At 52.9% G+C, this 13,758-nt stretch overlaps 1 protein-coding gene across 2 annotated transcripts in view; it reads right to left on the minus strand.

The window, feature by feature from the left end:
• ADCY5 (adenylate cyclase 5) overlaps positions 1 to 12,954 on the minus strand; it is a 157,277-nt gene extending 144,323 nt beyond the window's left edge. The window contains exon 1 of one of the 2 annotated variants that reach the window (XR_010664193.1): positions 11,453 to 12,954. Coding sequence is in view for 1 of the 2 variants with exons in the window: in XM_065942711.1 (XP_065798783.1) it covers positions 11,453 to 12,580 (1,128 nt within the window). In the remaining variant the exon portion in view is untranslated. The remainder of the gene's footprint in view (positions 1 to 11,452) is intronic. The other variant, XM_065942711.1, reaches the window with a different exon arrangement.
• Between the last annotated feature and the right edge of the window lie 804 nt (positions 12,955 to 13,758).

Raw genomic sequence — 13,758 nt, forward strand, 5'->3', positions numbered from 1 at the left:
GAGGAAAAGAAGAGGGTGTTTCAGAGTGACTCTGATGTTAAATGCAGAGTGTCAGATGTTGCAAAGGCAGGCTCCTTCCTCGCCAGGGAGAGGTACAAGCCTAGCCTGCTCACCCAGGATTCAGTGACGATCACTCTCCCTTGGCTGCCTCCTCCACTCGGCTGTCAGGACCAAGGCACTTCTGAGCTGTTGCTACCCTTTGGGAGCCCTTCCAGAAGATGGCCAGGTCCCTCCCAGGCAGCGTGGTGAAATGGTTACAAGAAAAGGGACTTGGCCAGAGGAAGAGTGGGGGCTTGGGCCTGTTAAGTGAACAAACAAACAGCAAAGGAAAACGGCAACCCACTCCGGCATTGCCTGGGAAATCCCAAAGGAGCCTGGTGGGCTACAGTCCATGGAGTCAAAAAAGAGTAGGACACATGTAATTCTCCAAGAATTACAAGAATACTGGAGTGGGTAGTTGTTCCCTTCTCCAGGGGATCTTCCCAACCCAGGGATCTAATCCAGGTCTCCCACATTGCCGACAGATTCTTTACCATCTGAGCCACCAGGGAAGCCCAAATCACCACACTCACCCCCAAAAGAAAATGCGAAAATAAAATCTTGAAAATCCACTTAGCAAAAGACTGGCACTTGGGCAGGAGTTAGATTTTCCTTTATTTTTCTTGAGAAGAGTGACAAATGGCAAAAGTGGCTTTGAAGCAGGATATCTGGGGTACTTGTTAGGATGATGGTGGTTTGGGTGAGATGGGCTCTAAAGACATCCTACAGTAAACGCTAAACTGCTCTATCCACTAGATGTGACTCTACAGAAAGACCCCAGATTTGACCTCCGAGAAGCGATGCTGCTGTGTACCCATCCGCCTCCTTCCTTCCTGCCCCTGTTCCATCTATGCCACCAGAAGCCTGGACATGAGGCAGCCTTACACCCAGACCTAAGCTACCCGGCATCATGTCTGACCCCTCTCCAGGTCTTCATCCCTCCTGACCCATCCAGAAGACCACTCAGGGGTCCTTCACAGGTAAACATCTGATCTCAGTTGTCCTCTAAACACTTTCACGCTGTCCCCTCTTGCAGCATCACTGCAGGCTCCGGAAGTGACAAATGATTTGATGCCTATCTGAGCCAGACACCCCATGGGAAGGAGGCATCACAAATGAGAAACCACGTGTTCCAAAACCACCCAAGACAACTGCTTGAGAGCAGCTGTGCCTTCTACAGCCTCTTTAGGTACTATGGGGTGGACCCGGGTTCACATGTGCAAAGAGCACTGGATTTGGAGTCAGGGATCTGAATTTGTACAGCAGCTCCTAAGCTAACTAACTGGCTGTGTGACCTGAATAAGGTCACTCAACCTCTTTCAACCCCTACTTCCTCCTCTTCAGCACAACACAAGCAGCACAGGTCTGTAATTATGAGAGCCCTCGCATGCATTACCTTGTCTGGGCACCCAACAACAGATTCTGTCAGTCAGGAACTTATCCTCAGTTTACAGAGAGGGAATGGGCTGAGCGAGAGTAAGGCAGCTCAGGATCACCCAACCAGGGCGTTCTCCTGGGCCCCGAAGCCAATGTCTGCACCTTCTCAGCTCATCACCTCCTCAGGGCAGTAGTGAGAAGCAAGTAAGATCGCACATGGTAAAGTCCTTTGGCATCTACAAAATGATAATCAAAGGTCAAAGTAGTTGAGTCTTTTGGCTGATATTCGAGCCATTGTCTAGGGGACAGAAAGCCATACATTTTTAAGAAGCAGAAATTCAAAACAAACAAATATATACATATATAAAACAAGACCAAAAAAAATACATTTTTTCACATCATCCCACTAGTCTAGAAACCACTGTACTGGTGACAAACATATGTTATCAGATAGGAGGGAGAGGCCAGCCAGGACTAGGGTTCTGAGTTTGCCACAGAATTCCGTACTTGATGTATTTTAAAAAATATTTATCTTATTTACTTGGCTGCACTGGGTCTTAGCTGTGGCGTATGGAAGATTTTAGGTGTAGCATGTGGAACCGTTGTTTTCTTTTCAAGCCATGGTATGCAAACTCTTCGCTGTGACATGTGGGATCTAGCTCCCTGACCAGGGATTGAACCCAGGTACCCTGCATTGGGAGGACAGAGTCTCAGCCACTGAACCACCACAGATGCCCCTGTACCTGATGCATTTTTGCCCCAGTAAAGTGATCACTCACCTCCCCAGTGTTCAAGTCAAACCAGATTAGAATCTCAGTTTCTCCACTCTCAATTTGGATTTTTCCTAGAAAAGGATCCTCAGACAAGGATTTGAAAGAAGTGGTTTGCCTGGGAGGTGACCCCAGAAAATATTAGAGAATGGAGAAATGAGGGGAAAAAAAAACAGAGGAAGAAGAAAAAGAGAAAGGAAAGATGGAAGGAAGATTGGGGAGGGAGGAAGGAAGGGAAGGAGGGAGAAAATAAGGAAGGGAAAAAAAGAAAAACATTTTCCAGCCTGTACCACTGTGGACAACCAGAGCTGTATCCTGCAGGCCTAGGGGCTAACGCGAAGGCTTGTCTCAGTTATACTCCCCCCACGCCAGGGTCGAGGGAGCTAGCTATCCACTAGTGCCCAAGAGTCACTGCTTGAGAGTTGCTCTGGGGGTGGGCACTCCCTCCCCGGTACTTCTGACCTGCCCCACAAGCATGCAGAGAGGCTCAGGGCCAGAGAAAGCCCTCAGGTGCTGACAGCTGGCAGTCTGGCTGGCAAGAGTGAAAGGTACATGCCCAGGGAATATGGGCAGGCGCCGAACCATCTGCTGTGCTTGCTCACTGAGTGACCTTGGGGAAGTTACTTACCTTCTCTTATCCTATATTCTGCAGCCCTGAAATAGGGATAAGAATGTCTTTCTCTTAGGGTTGATACTAAGTGAGGTCATATGTGTAAGGGATTAGCTTAGTGTCAAGCTTGCAATAAAAACTCAATATATAGTCATTGTTTTTAATCAACATTCTATAAAGTCTTCCTCCTTTTAGATAGTAGGAAACAAAGCAAACTGGGGAACTCTGGCCCCAGAATGCTCTGAACAGCCCGTCACTACTTTCTCGTAGGCAGCCAGGCCCTCAGCGAATGGACCCGCTTCCCCACCAAAGGTCATAATACAGAGCCCAACAGACTCCAATGTCTAACGACAAGAGAAAACCCTTAAAGGAAACTGGAACTAGATAAAGGAGGCATCTCCCCGGTCCCTTCCAGTCCCATCATTTTACTTTATAAAGAATTTTGGATGCAGACAGAGAATGAGACTTCTAATGCAGGCTACTCCATCTCCTTTTTGAGGGAGAAGAACCCCCAAACAAACACCCACATCTAGATGACCTTGCCTAGGCCTATCCCTGAGGCAGGGCTGGACGCTGAGACCCTCCCAGCCCCTGAAGCAGTGTGTCCCAAAGTGAGTTCCAACATACACTAATGCCTCTGCTATGTTCCTTCAAAAACTGGTTCTGAGGTCAAACATGTCTGATAATGGCTTCATGCAAAAACCCCCTCTTGGCAAATTCTATGGCATATTAACATATGAAAAGCTTTAAAGTTCTACAATGAAGAATTCTGATAAAGCCAGTATTTCCTAAACTTACCTGACTCAGGACTGAATGTGTATACGTGAAACATTGAGCAACATCCCTCCAAAGGACAGTTAGTGGGAGCGTCTGGGTTAAAGGCAATGCTGGGTGCTGGGGCTCGGCCTGAGTCCTCTTTGGACCCTCGTGGCCTAGCACAGCGCCTGGTACACAGTAGGCACCTAATAAATGGTTGTTGTCTGAATAAATGGGGAGAAGGCTGAAAGAATGACTTAATAATGGTTTTCAAATCCGTGAAGGGATGTAGTACCGGCACTGCCAGGCAACAGCTCTCTGTTTCCAAGAAGACACACGTTCTAAATTGCAGCAGGAGGTACTCTGGAAGCCCTGCTCGGAGTTTAGGATAACAATCCACCAAAATAGGCTCCAAGCCGAGCTGCATCGCTTCCTTCTGTGGAGGTGTTGGTCTAGCACTTCGGCACAGCCGAGAGTCTGCGTGCAGCCATCCACCCACCCCACCACCCGTTCATTCATTCATTCAAACCCTCACTGAACACCTACTACGTGTCATGTACCAAGGTCCCTCAGGACCCCTTCCAAGGGCCAAGTGGGACTGTGGCAACCTGTGAGACAACCCCCAGGAAGCCCCTAAGGAGAAGGAAGAGGAGGCCACCCAAGTGTGAGATCAGGAAGCCTCAAAGCCCAGAAGCAAGAGCCGATAACCCTCCCAGAGCAAGAAGTGTGTGTATGTGTATGTGGTGGGGGAACAGTGTCCAGGCTGACACATGAGGCTGGCCTAAAGAATAAAGCCACTACTGTCTCCCAGTGTTTGCTTGTTTACCCCCTCTTCTTGTGACTATATCCCATTGTTCCAGACAGCATCCCTGCCCCCACTTCCAAGCTCTTCCCCTCCCCACACTCACAGCTCCAATCTCCCCTTCCTTGCCTGACATCCTACTGTTCCTCCTTCAAACCATCTCCTAGTTCCTGACCTCTTGCCTACCCCTGATCTCATTTTCCACATTCTGTATCGTCCTTCTGGACCTACCTGGGGTACCCTCAGTGCTTTTCATTTTCACTTACCAGACAAATGAATGAGTAAACCAGGACTCAAACTAAGGTATATCTCTCTGCTGACCACCCTCACTGCCGCTACCACCACCAATGCTGAGCCACAGATTGCTTTGCCTCAAACAAGAGTGGGGGGATGGGAATGACTGGGAGGCAGGATGGGAGGTACAGGCCATCTTTCCCACCCTCTCTAACCACTACCAGTCACCTTCCCCTCCGCATCCTACAACCAATATGCTCACCAGCCCCACCTGGACATCTCCTAAGGGGCCTGCAAGTCTGCAGTGATTTTGTGACTTTTAAACAGAGACCAAGTTAGGCATGACGATGAACATCCCAAAAGATTCAGCAGGCATTCATGCTGTAGCAAGACATGAAACCATAGAATTCAAGGGTTGGATGTGAATTGAATGGTTATCTTGGCCAACGATCCCAAACCTAAGAGTTGGTCATCAAGATCAGCTAGAGAGCTTTGAAAACTAGATCCAAGCTGGCAAAAAATATAGATCCCTTCCTGGGACCGCGCCCCACCCCCCCAAGACCTTCAGAAGCCGAGTCTTCCATTTCCTCAGCCCAGTCTCCCCTTGAACACCTCCACTGACACAGCTGGCTACCCCAGGGGGCATCTGGTGTAATGGCTACAACCCCAAAGGCTGGAAAGTATCTTCTTCCTGGAGAAGGAAGTGGTAACCCACTCCAGTATTCTTGCCTGGAGAATGTCATGGACAGAGGAGTCTGGCGGGCTACAGTCAAAAGGGTCCCAAAGAATCACACATGACTGAAGCAATTTAGCACACACATACCTGGAGCTGAAATCTGTCTACTGTTTCTACCCATTTGCCCCAACTCTGCTCTTGGGAGCAACCAAAAATAAACTCAGTCCTTCTTCTAACATCTGATAACAGGGATCCCAGCAATAAATAACATTTTGCCCATGTTTCTGCTTTCTTACCTTGCTACAGTCTGCTGTCCTCCCAGCTAAACATCTCTCACTCTTTCAAATGTTCTCTCAGAAGTCAAGATTTCCAATCCCCTGACCAAACTAGTACCCTCCTCTAAATACTAGAATCAAACATAGAATCTCAGATGGGGCCTCAGTCTTCCTATGAACTGGATATGCCCACAAGCCTAACCAAGACCCTACTGGCCTTTTCCAACAGCTAGACCAAAATGCTGCTTCCTATGAAGCTCATGGTCCATTAACTACAAACTCCCAGATTTTGTTCATGATGTTGAAAGAGAGTTCTTCCCTGTACTGGATTTGAATGTTACCTGGAGAAAAGGGGGGGGGGAGTGGGGGGAGTAGAGATTTCTAATTATCTTCACGGAGTCTTGCTTTTGGGAGAGAAAATCAACACTGACCTGCCCTCCACTAGCAAGCTCCCCCGACCTGATAGGCATGGAGGAAAGAAGCATATGCTCAAGTGTAACTTATGTAACTGCACCCAAAGAATTTCTGGGCACAGTCACATGGGACTCCGAGAGAAAACTGCTTCCATTCCCAACACAGAGGATGCTCCTGGGAAGTAAATGACCACTGGGCAGATCTACCACAAGATAAATAAAGTTAACAGAGGTGCCAAGCAGGTTGCCATGACTGAAAGTCATCCGGCAAGAGGCCGTACACTTGCAGAGAGGCTCTCACCTCCCTCCCCCAACACACACCCCACCCCTGGCTGGGCCCGAGTGGGCTCCTCACAGCCCTACACCCTCTGACAGGGTGACCGTGGCCAGGGTCTGTCTGCACAGGACAGCTTCTGTCCAGGCCTTTTACACTGATTTTCAAAACTCTTCTGTGAGGCTGGGCAGGTTTTGGTGCTGGGGTTTAATACGTCGTCTGTGTCCTCTTTATAGACAAACATGAGTACACTGTTCTGTGCTCCACAGCACACAGACCTCATGCTCTTGCTCCAGATTAAAACTTAGATAGAATTATTAACAGTCATCATTCCCAAAGTACAGCAGCTGACCGTTCTGCTCCTTGGCCAAGCCTCTGCCACTCCGGAAGTCCTCCCCACAGGCATCGAGACACCCCTATCTAGATGTGCCTAGACAACCCCCTATCTAGAAGCCTTGCTTGACCCCCACCCTGAGGATTCTGCCCCACTCCAAGCACCCCTTTCCCACTGCAGAGATAAGGAGGCCACATAATCGAAAACAATTAGCAAATACAATTAGCACTGAGGCAAAACAAGCAGACCCTCCCCAGCTACAAACTCAGAGCCAGCCCCCCACCCCAGCCTACTTTTGCTGCTGGGGTTCACTATGGCCAGATTTCTCCTGTCCAGAAATGTGAGTGATGGGGAAAGTAACTGGTGGCAGATGACCCCTGGTGTCATGCTGAATGTGTGTATCCTTCTCCACAACACCTAGCAAGCAGAGAGGCAGCGGCAGCCAGCAGGGTACACAGGGCAGACACGGTGACCCACCACACAGGCCTCTGGGCCAAGTTCCAGAGTGAGGCAGCAGCTCACCACGGGGCTCACCGGATGGCTGAGTGAGTGGGCAGCTCGGGCTTTTGAATGGGAAGGGTGAGACGCCAAGGGGGCAGGGGAACCGACCACTCAAGTCTAGCCCCCAGGTTCATTATGGAAAGTGGGGGCATGTGCATCCAGGGTACTTCCCTGGGGAGTCAGAGGTCAAGGTGAGAAGGTCGATCAAGGCCCAGAATCAGAAATGCAAACAGCCACAGGAAGTCAGCCACCAGCAAAGAATAAACAGGACAGAGCTGTGATGATTTCCTTTCAAAGTCAACACAAAGGCTTCCCTCAGCCCACCTCCATAACCCAGGCCAGCACACACAACAGATACACACAAATACACACACGCACACACATGTTCACATACATGCACACGCATGCACATACATACTAGAGGCTGCCCACATGACAGACAGATACCCACCCTTCAGCAGCCACAGTAGTCATTTCTTGGTCTGCTTCCCCACCCCCATCCAGCCCAACTTCGGACATTCACATGTGCTCATGGTCACAGAACATCACCCACATAGCGCAAGTGCCATTCTGATCACTGGAACAACTGGTGACAGTTGTGGATTCAAACAGGCACAAAGGAGAAAATGCAGAAAATCACTGAGTTTCTTCAAAAGGGACAGAGGGAAGCAAGAAAGGAGCTGGAGATAGGCTGGGTAGGGATGGGTCAGCCCACACCACAAGGGCAACCTCTGACAGCTCTCCCAGGCTCACAGGGACCCACATGGGGTCAGAATCTTCTTTTCAGAAACTGTATCAGGTGGGTTTGATGCTGCTGCAGACTAATAATACCCCACATCTGAACAGGACTCTCTACTTTTCAAAGCACTCTTCCATCCATTATCACCTCCTAGAGTAACACTGGACAAGCAGAGACACTCGTCTCCTTTGCCAAATGACTGTCCATCCCCATAAGACCCAAAGATGTTTTCTACAAAATAATCTCTAATAGCTAAGCATATGTAATAGTTGTGTGAGCATACTTGTTTGTGTGTGAGTGCATGCAGAGGCTTTATGTAGCAGAGTGGGATACAGTCAAACAAAAATGAGGTTGCCATGGCAACAGGCTCCGGCATCATTGCAGCCTATTAACACAAGTGAGGAATGTGTTTGGCAGATGCTTGAGTGTTATTTATGGTATGGGTGTAGCAGAGGGACTTCTAACAGGCAAAGAAGGGAAAAAAAAAACATCCCATGACGCTCCTACTGTATCCCACCAAGGAGACGACAGTGAGACGAGCACAGAAGGCAAGGCTGAGAGGCTGCAAAACAGGGAGTAAGAGACAGGGAAGCAGAAAAGCAGGCATGCAGAGGAGAGCAGAGCAACAGGGGAGTGAAGGAGGAGGAAAGTGAAAGGAAGTGAGAGAAAAAGAGCAGGGGGCCGGGGGGTGAATACCAGGGGAAGAGCTGGAGCAGGGGATACAGCAAAAGGAAGAAACATCATCCCCCCACCCCCGAAAGGGCTGCCCCACCTTGCCTCTCAGTTTCCTCTTGAGTAAAAACCATCAGGAGGCATCAGATAAGATACTAAATGTTTCTCCCTTCTAACTGGAACAAAGGGCAGAGCCCAAGACAGAAGAGGGACTGGGAAAGAATAAAATACTGAGATCAGATACTGATATTGAAGATCTGAGTTGTGGGGCAGCTGGCAAGGGGACCAGTCTCTCATGAGAACTGAAAAAATGCCAACAGATTACTGAGGGCCTACTCTGTGTCCAAGGTCAAGGAGGCAAATTCCCAAAGCCCTAGTATTAAAAACCACACACTGCTGGCCCATTTACCTGGATGTGTATCTTCATCAAAGATAAGAACAAGGCATCTAATGGAGGCCATTCTCCAACACCTGCCACTCTGGGGTAACCTGAGGCAGAGGGTAATACTTGATTGTCTCACTAATATTTCCCACCATCCAATAAGATTTGCTCAAGAAACACAAAGTTAATATCAGACATAATTAAAAAGGCAAATGAAATACAAACCAAAAAAAGATACAGTTTTGTCTTAAGTCAACTAGAAAGAATGCTTGCATTCTGATTATCATGGATCATTTCTAACAAGCTCTGCTATACTCAGCAGAGCAGGTCATGAGAAGTTAAGTGCAAATGTATGCAAGAGCCTACAGACAGGGGAAGGTCTAAAGACCACAACTGTATAAAAGAAGCATGAGTTGGGAGGTGTGAAGCTGGGGAGAGAAGGGAGAGAAACTGGCCTGAGGAACTAGACGGGGAAGTCAGTCAGCCAACTCTGCTGCTGCAATGGCATCTTCATGCTAAGATGGAGATGGAGCACCCCAGGTCCAGTCTGACTCCAGTCTCCTAAAATCACTCACCTCGGATTGCCTAGGGCTGTAATCAGGCCCTGAGTCCCGAGTCTGGTTTCAGTAAATACTCTGAATGATCCTGGAAACCTCTGCTGCTCCATGTGGATGCCATGCCTGTCTTTCTGCAGAAAAACCATACCCACCCAAGCAACCTGCCTCCCATTCAAGCCAAGAACAACCTTCAAAGATAAAATACTCATATGCTAGCTTGTGTACCCGGGTCAAAGCATTTGGAGCCTTTATAAGCACTAACAATAGTAGTCAACTTTTTTTAAAACCAGCTCTCAATAGGTTTTTCTCTTAAATTTAAAGATGATCTCTAAAGATTTTTTTTTTTCCTTCTGATCCCAGATCAGAAAAACTTCTTTAGCATCAACAACCCCAATTACTTCACTCATTGGAATATAACTAGTTAAGTGAAGTCCCTATGTATTCTACACAGTGCTAGACAAGGCAGAGATGGTAAAGAAGGAAAAACACATATACCTCAGGAATTCTGTATCCAAGGGGCTTACATTGGATGGGGAGTAAAACCAGGGGCACTAGGGAATAAGTGCCCCACTCTGTGGCTCTGACTCTGTTGCTGGCCATGCAGAAGAGGGAGAGGCTGGCATGGCTGGAATGGAAGGAGGGCTCCTTGCAGAGGTGAGGCTTGGCACAGAGGGGGTAGAACTGGAAGGGGCATGCATTATCCTCTCGTTTGCTAGACAAGGAACCTAGGGCCCAGAGGGGCTGCAGATCCTCTCCTTCCCAGTCACAGAGTGCCTTGGGGGTAACCTAAAGCCCAGCGCCATGAAGCCCACACTGGCACTATTTCAAGAAAGCCAGGGGGTACAGGAGAGCCCCTCAAGAAACACGCAGTCCTCAATAGGATTGAAGTCTGACAAAAGGCACTAAAAGTGGGGAGGAGAAGGCAATGACTGGAATTCAGTTAGTTAAGAAGTTCTGTAGAGGAAGCAGATGCCCAGAGAAAGGTAGGGGGTGCAGTAGGGTCTACGGTCAAGAGACTAGACTGCAGCAAGGGGCCATTTGACCCTCACAGTCAAGCTGCAGCACAACCAAGTAGGCTGAGCAGGGGCCAGTGGATGAGGCCCATGGTGCCACAGACAAGGGCACTGCTAAGGGGAGAAGGTGTGCATGTCAGAAGAGCCAACCTCATCCAAGGTCACCATGGCAAGCATGCCTTCCTCTCACAAGTCTTCAGAGGAATCACCAGTTAACCAGGCAGAAGTTTTATTTCCTCCTGATCCCATCATTCGAGGCTCACCTAACTCATCCCAGGAGTGAAAAAAGCCCCCACCACAAGTAATAACCAGGAGCACCCACATGAAGGGGTCCTGACATACAACACTAGCTTTTTGCTCTGGCCAGGAGAGGACTGTCACCACACACAAAGGTTGCTTCCCACTTCTGCTGAAGGCAGTTTTTTGGCTGTGGGCACTTTCACAAATGAAACACATTTGTCAGCCCTCCCTCAATTTCAGGTATATTTCCAGCTTTCAAACCCCCAGTCTCAGGCAACTGGCAGGGTTACCCTTTCTCCTCCCTAAGACTAGGCAAGGAGTTCCTAGGGTTTCCCCTCATCAATCCTCCATCCAGGACTCAACTGAGTTCACTACAAACTATCAGTGGCTCTCCCCAGGGAGAGGCTGGGAGAGGGATTAGAAGGTCCAGTCACTTCGGTCAGGGGCCATATATACAGGGACAGAAGCACAGGAAGAGAAGGGGACCTCTCCAAAGAATTTTCTCCTCCAACCCGCCTTCCTCATTAGTATCCCCACAATAATGGATAGGGTTTGGTGTGTCTTCTGTGAGCGGGAACATTACACAGAAGAGCACCCTTTTTGTGAAGGAAGATGCTAGGGCTCAGAGTAGGGGGTCAGAGGCTAGAAGACACCACACAGCTGACAGAGCCATGTCTCTCTGGATCTTCTCACCAGTTTAAAGGGTGAAGGTGGGTTGCCTCTCTTTGGAGTCAGGCCAAGGCCTGCACACCCTACTATCCAGTCCCTGTGCCCAGGTGGGCCCCTACCTGCTTGAGCAGGAACTGATCCTGGGCGTTGGTGCGCAGGGCGATGGCCAGGTGGAGGGCGGACAGGAGCACCCCGCTGAGTACCGCAGCCCGCATGCGAACGGGCAGGAGCGTGTAGATCGTATAGATGAAGAACACAGTCCACCAGATACCCTCGGAGGCACTGCGCGGCTGGGGCAGCAGCAGGCCCACCACCTGGACGGCCAGCACCACGGCGATAAGCGCGTAGCAGGCCAGGCCCATGTGGTCCTGGTGGAAGGCGGCGCGGTTGCAGAGCACGGCCATGACGAGGATCACACCAACAGCGGCCGCTAGGACCGCCAGGTAGGGCAGCTGCAGCGGGGGCCGTGCCGCGTGGAAGGCTAACATGACGAGGCACACGAGCACCAGCACAGCCATGAGCATCGTGAGGCTGCTCTGGTTCAGACGGAAGAAGTAGCGCTGGTACAGCCGCTCCAGCTTGTCCGATGGGAACTTCTTCGAGCGGAATATCTGCAGCAGTGCCAGGCAGCAGGCGCCCAGCGACAGCACCGCACCAGGCCCCGCGCCCGAGCCTGCCGAGCTGCCCTCATCCCCGGACCCTTCGTCTTCCTCGACGGCGCCGGCCTCCAGATCGTCGGCCTCGTGGCCCTTGCCACGCCGCTCCTCCAGGCCTAGCTCCACCGAACGGGGGCGCACCTCTGTCCCGCCCGCTGCGGCGGCCGCAGCAGCCGAGCCGCCGACGCTGCCCGCAGGGGGCGCCCGGGTGCTGCCCCCGCCGGCCGCGCCCCGCCGCTGCCGCCGGCTGCCGCGACCGCAGTCGTCGCCGCCGCGCTCCTGCCAGGCCGACTTGGAACGGAAGCTGAAGCCGAAGCCCCCGGCCAGGGGGTCATCGCCACTCAGCGGAGGATCGTCTTCGTCGTCGCTGCGCCAGCGGCTGGCCAGGCGCTGTTGCTGCTGCGGGGTCACCGCCCCCCCAGGTCTCTTGGTGGAGCCGCGGGCCGAACCCCCGGGGGCTTGGGGGTAGCCATTGGCGCGGGAGTCGGCCTCTCCCCACGCGGAGCGGTGTTCCGGGCCTCCCCGCGACGCCGGCGCCGCCGCTGTCTGCGCCGCGTAGCCCGGGGGGCTCACGCTTTTGGAGCTGGACATCCCCCCCTCGGCCTCGTCGTCTTCTTCCTCCTCCCCCGGGGGCCGGGCCGGGGGTCTCCAAGGGGAAGGTGGACGGCCGAGCAGGGGGACCAGGCTGGGGTCACACGTCGGGGGCGGCCCGGGGCCCTGGGCAGTAGCGGGGCATCTTGGCACCCCCGTCCTGAGCGGAGAAGGAGGGCAGCGGAAGAGCGAGCGGGAGGCAGGCACAGCCCCGAGGTGAGAAGTGGCTGAAAATCCGCGTCGGGAGCCCCAGGTCCGAGAGGGAGTTGGCTCCGAGCTGGGGCAGCGGGGACTGCTCGGGCTGCTGAGCCGCGCGCAGAGGGACGTCCGGACTCCTGGCTCGCGTCGAGCTCGACTAGGACCGGAGTTGCGGACGAGGCGGGACGGAGAGGTGTCCTTGCGGGCGGCGCCTCCCCGGGGCTGGCAATGCCCGGGCGCGGCACTCGCAGACTGCCTAAGCGGAGACCAGCGGCACGCGCGGCGAGGAGGCAGCTAGGGCGGCTCGGCAGGGGTCCCGGCGTGGAGACGAAGCGGGCGCCCTTCCCTCTCGGCGGACTGGGAGCGACTGGGAGGTGCGGGCGCCAGCCAGCATTATTTCCTTACGAGGGGTGGGGAGGTGGGATGGGGGGGTGGAGAGGACGGGGGAGGGGGCGGCGGGCGGAGCAACAGCTCCAGAGCCCTGGGGGGAGGGTCCTGGAGCCCAAGGGGGCCGTCGCCCGCATCCCCCACCACCTCCCGCGGCGAGAGTGGGAGCTTGGCCCGGGCCAAAGCCGAGCCCAGCCTTCAGCCGGTCCGCGCAGGGGGCGGGGGCGAGGACCGGCTCCTGCACCGCGGCCCTTCCCCTCTCGCCTACCCCTTCCCCCAAAACGGAGCTGGGCTGGCCCGGACCCGCCGGCCCAGGAGGGCTGTCGCGCCGACTCCTCAAGCCCCAGGCTCCTCGCCACCGGCTGCGGGCCCACCGCGGCCGGGCGCAGAAGGACTAGGTTGAGGGCGGAATCCGGCGCAGCGCCGCCGCCGTTCCGCCCCAACGCAGGCGGGCTTCTCCCAGGGAGCACGGCATCCAGAGATCGAGAGCCGGGACTCAGATGCAGCCAGACGAGAGAGGCCGGCCCGAGAGCCGCTGCTGCGCCCCGGGGGCGCTCCGGGGAGAGCCGCGGGAGCCGGGCTCGCGGCGCGCC

Source organism: Muntiacus reevesi, chromosome 8, assembly GCF_963930625.1.
Source record: "Muntiacus reevesi chromosome 8, mMunRee1.1, whole genome shotgun sequence".
NCBI lineage: Eukaryota > Metazoa > Chordata > Mammalia > Artiodactyla > Cervidae > Muntiacus > Muntiacus reevesi.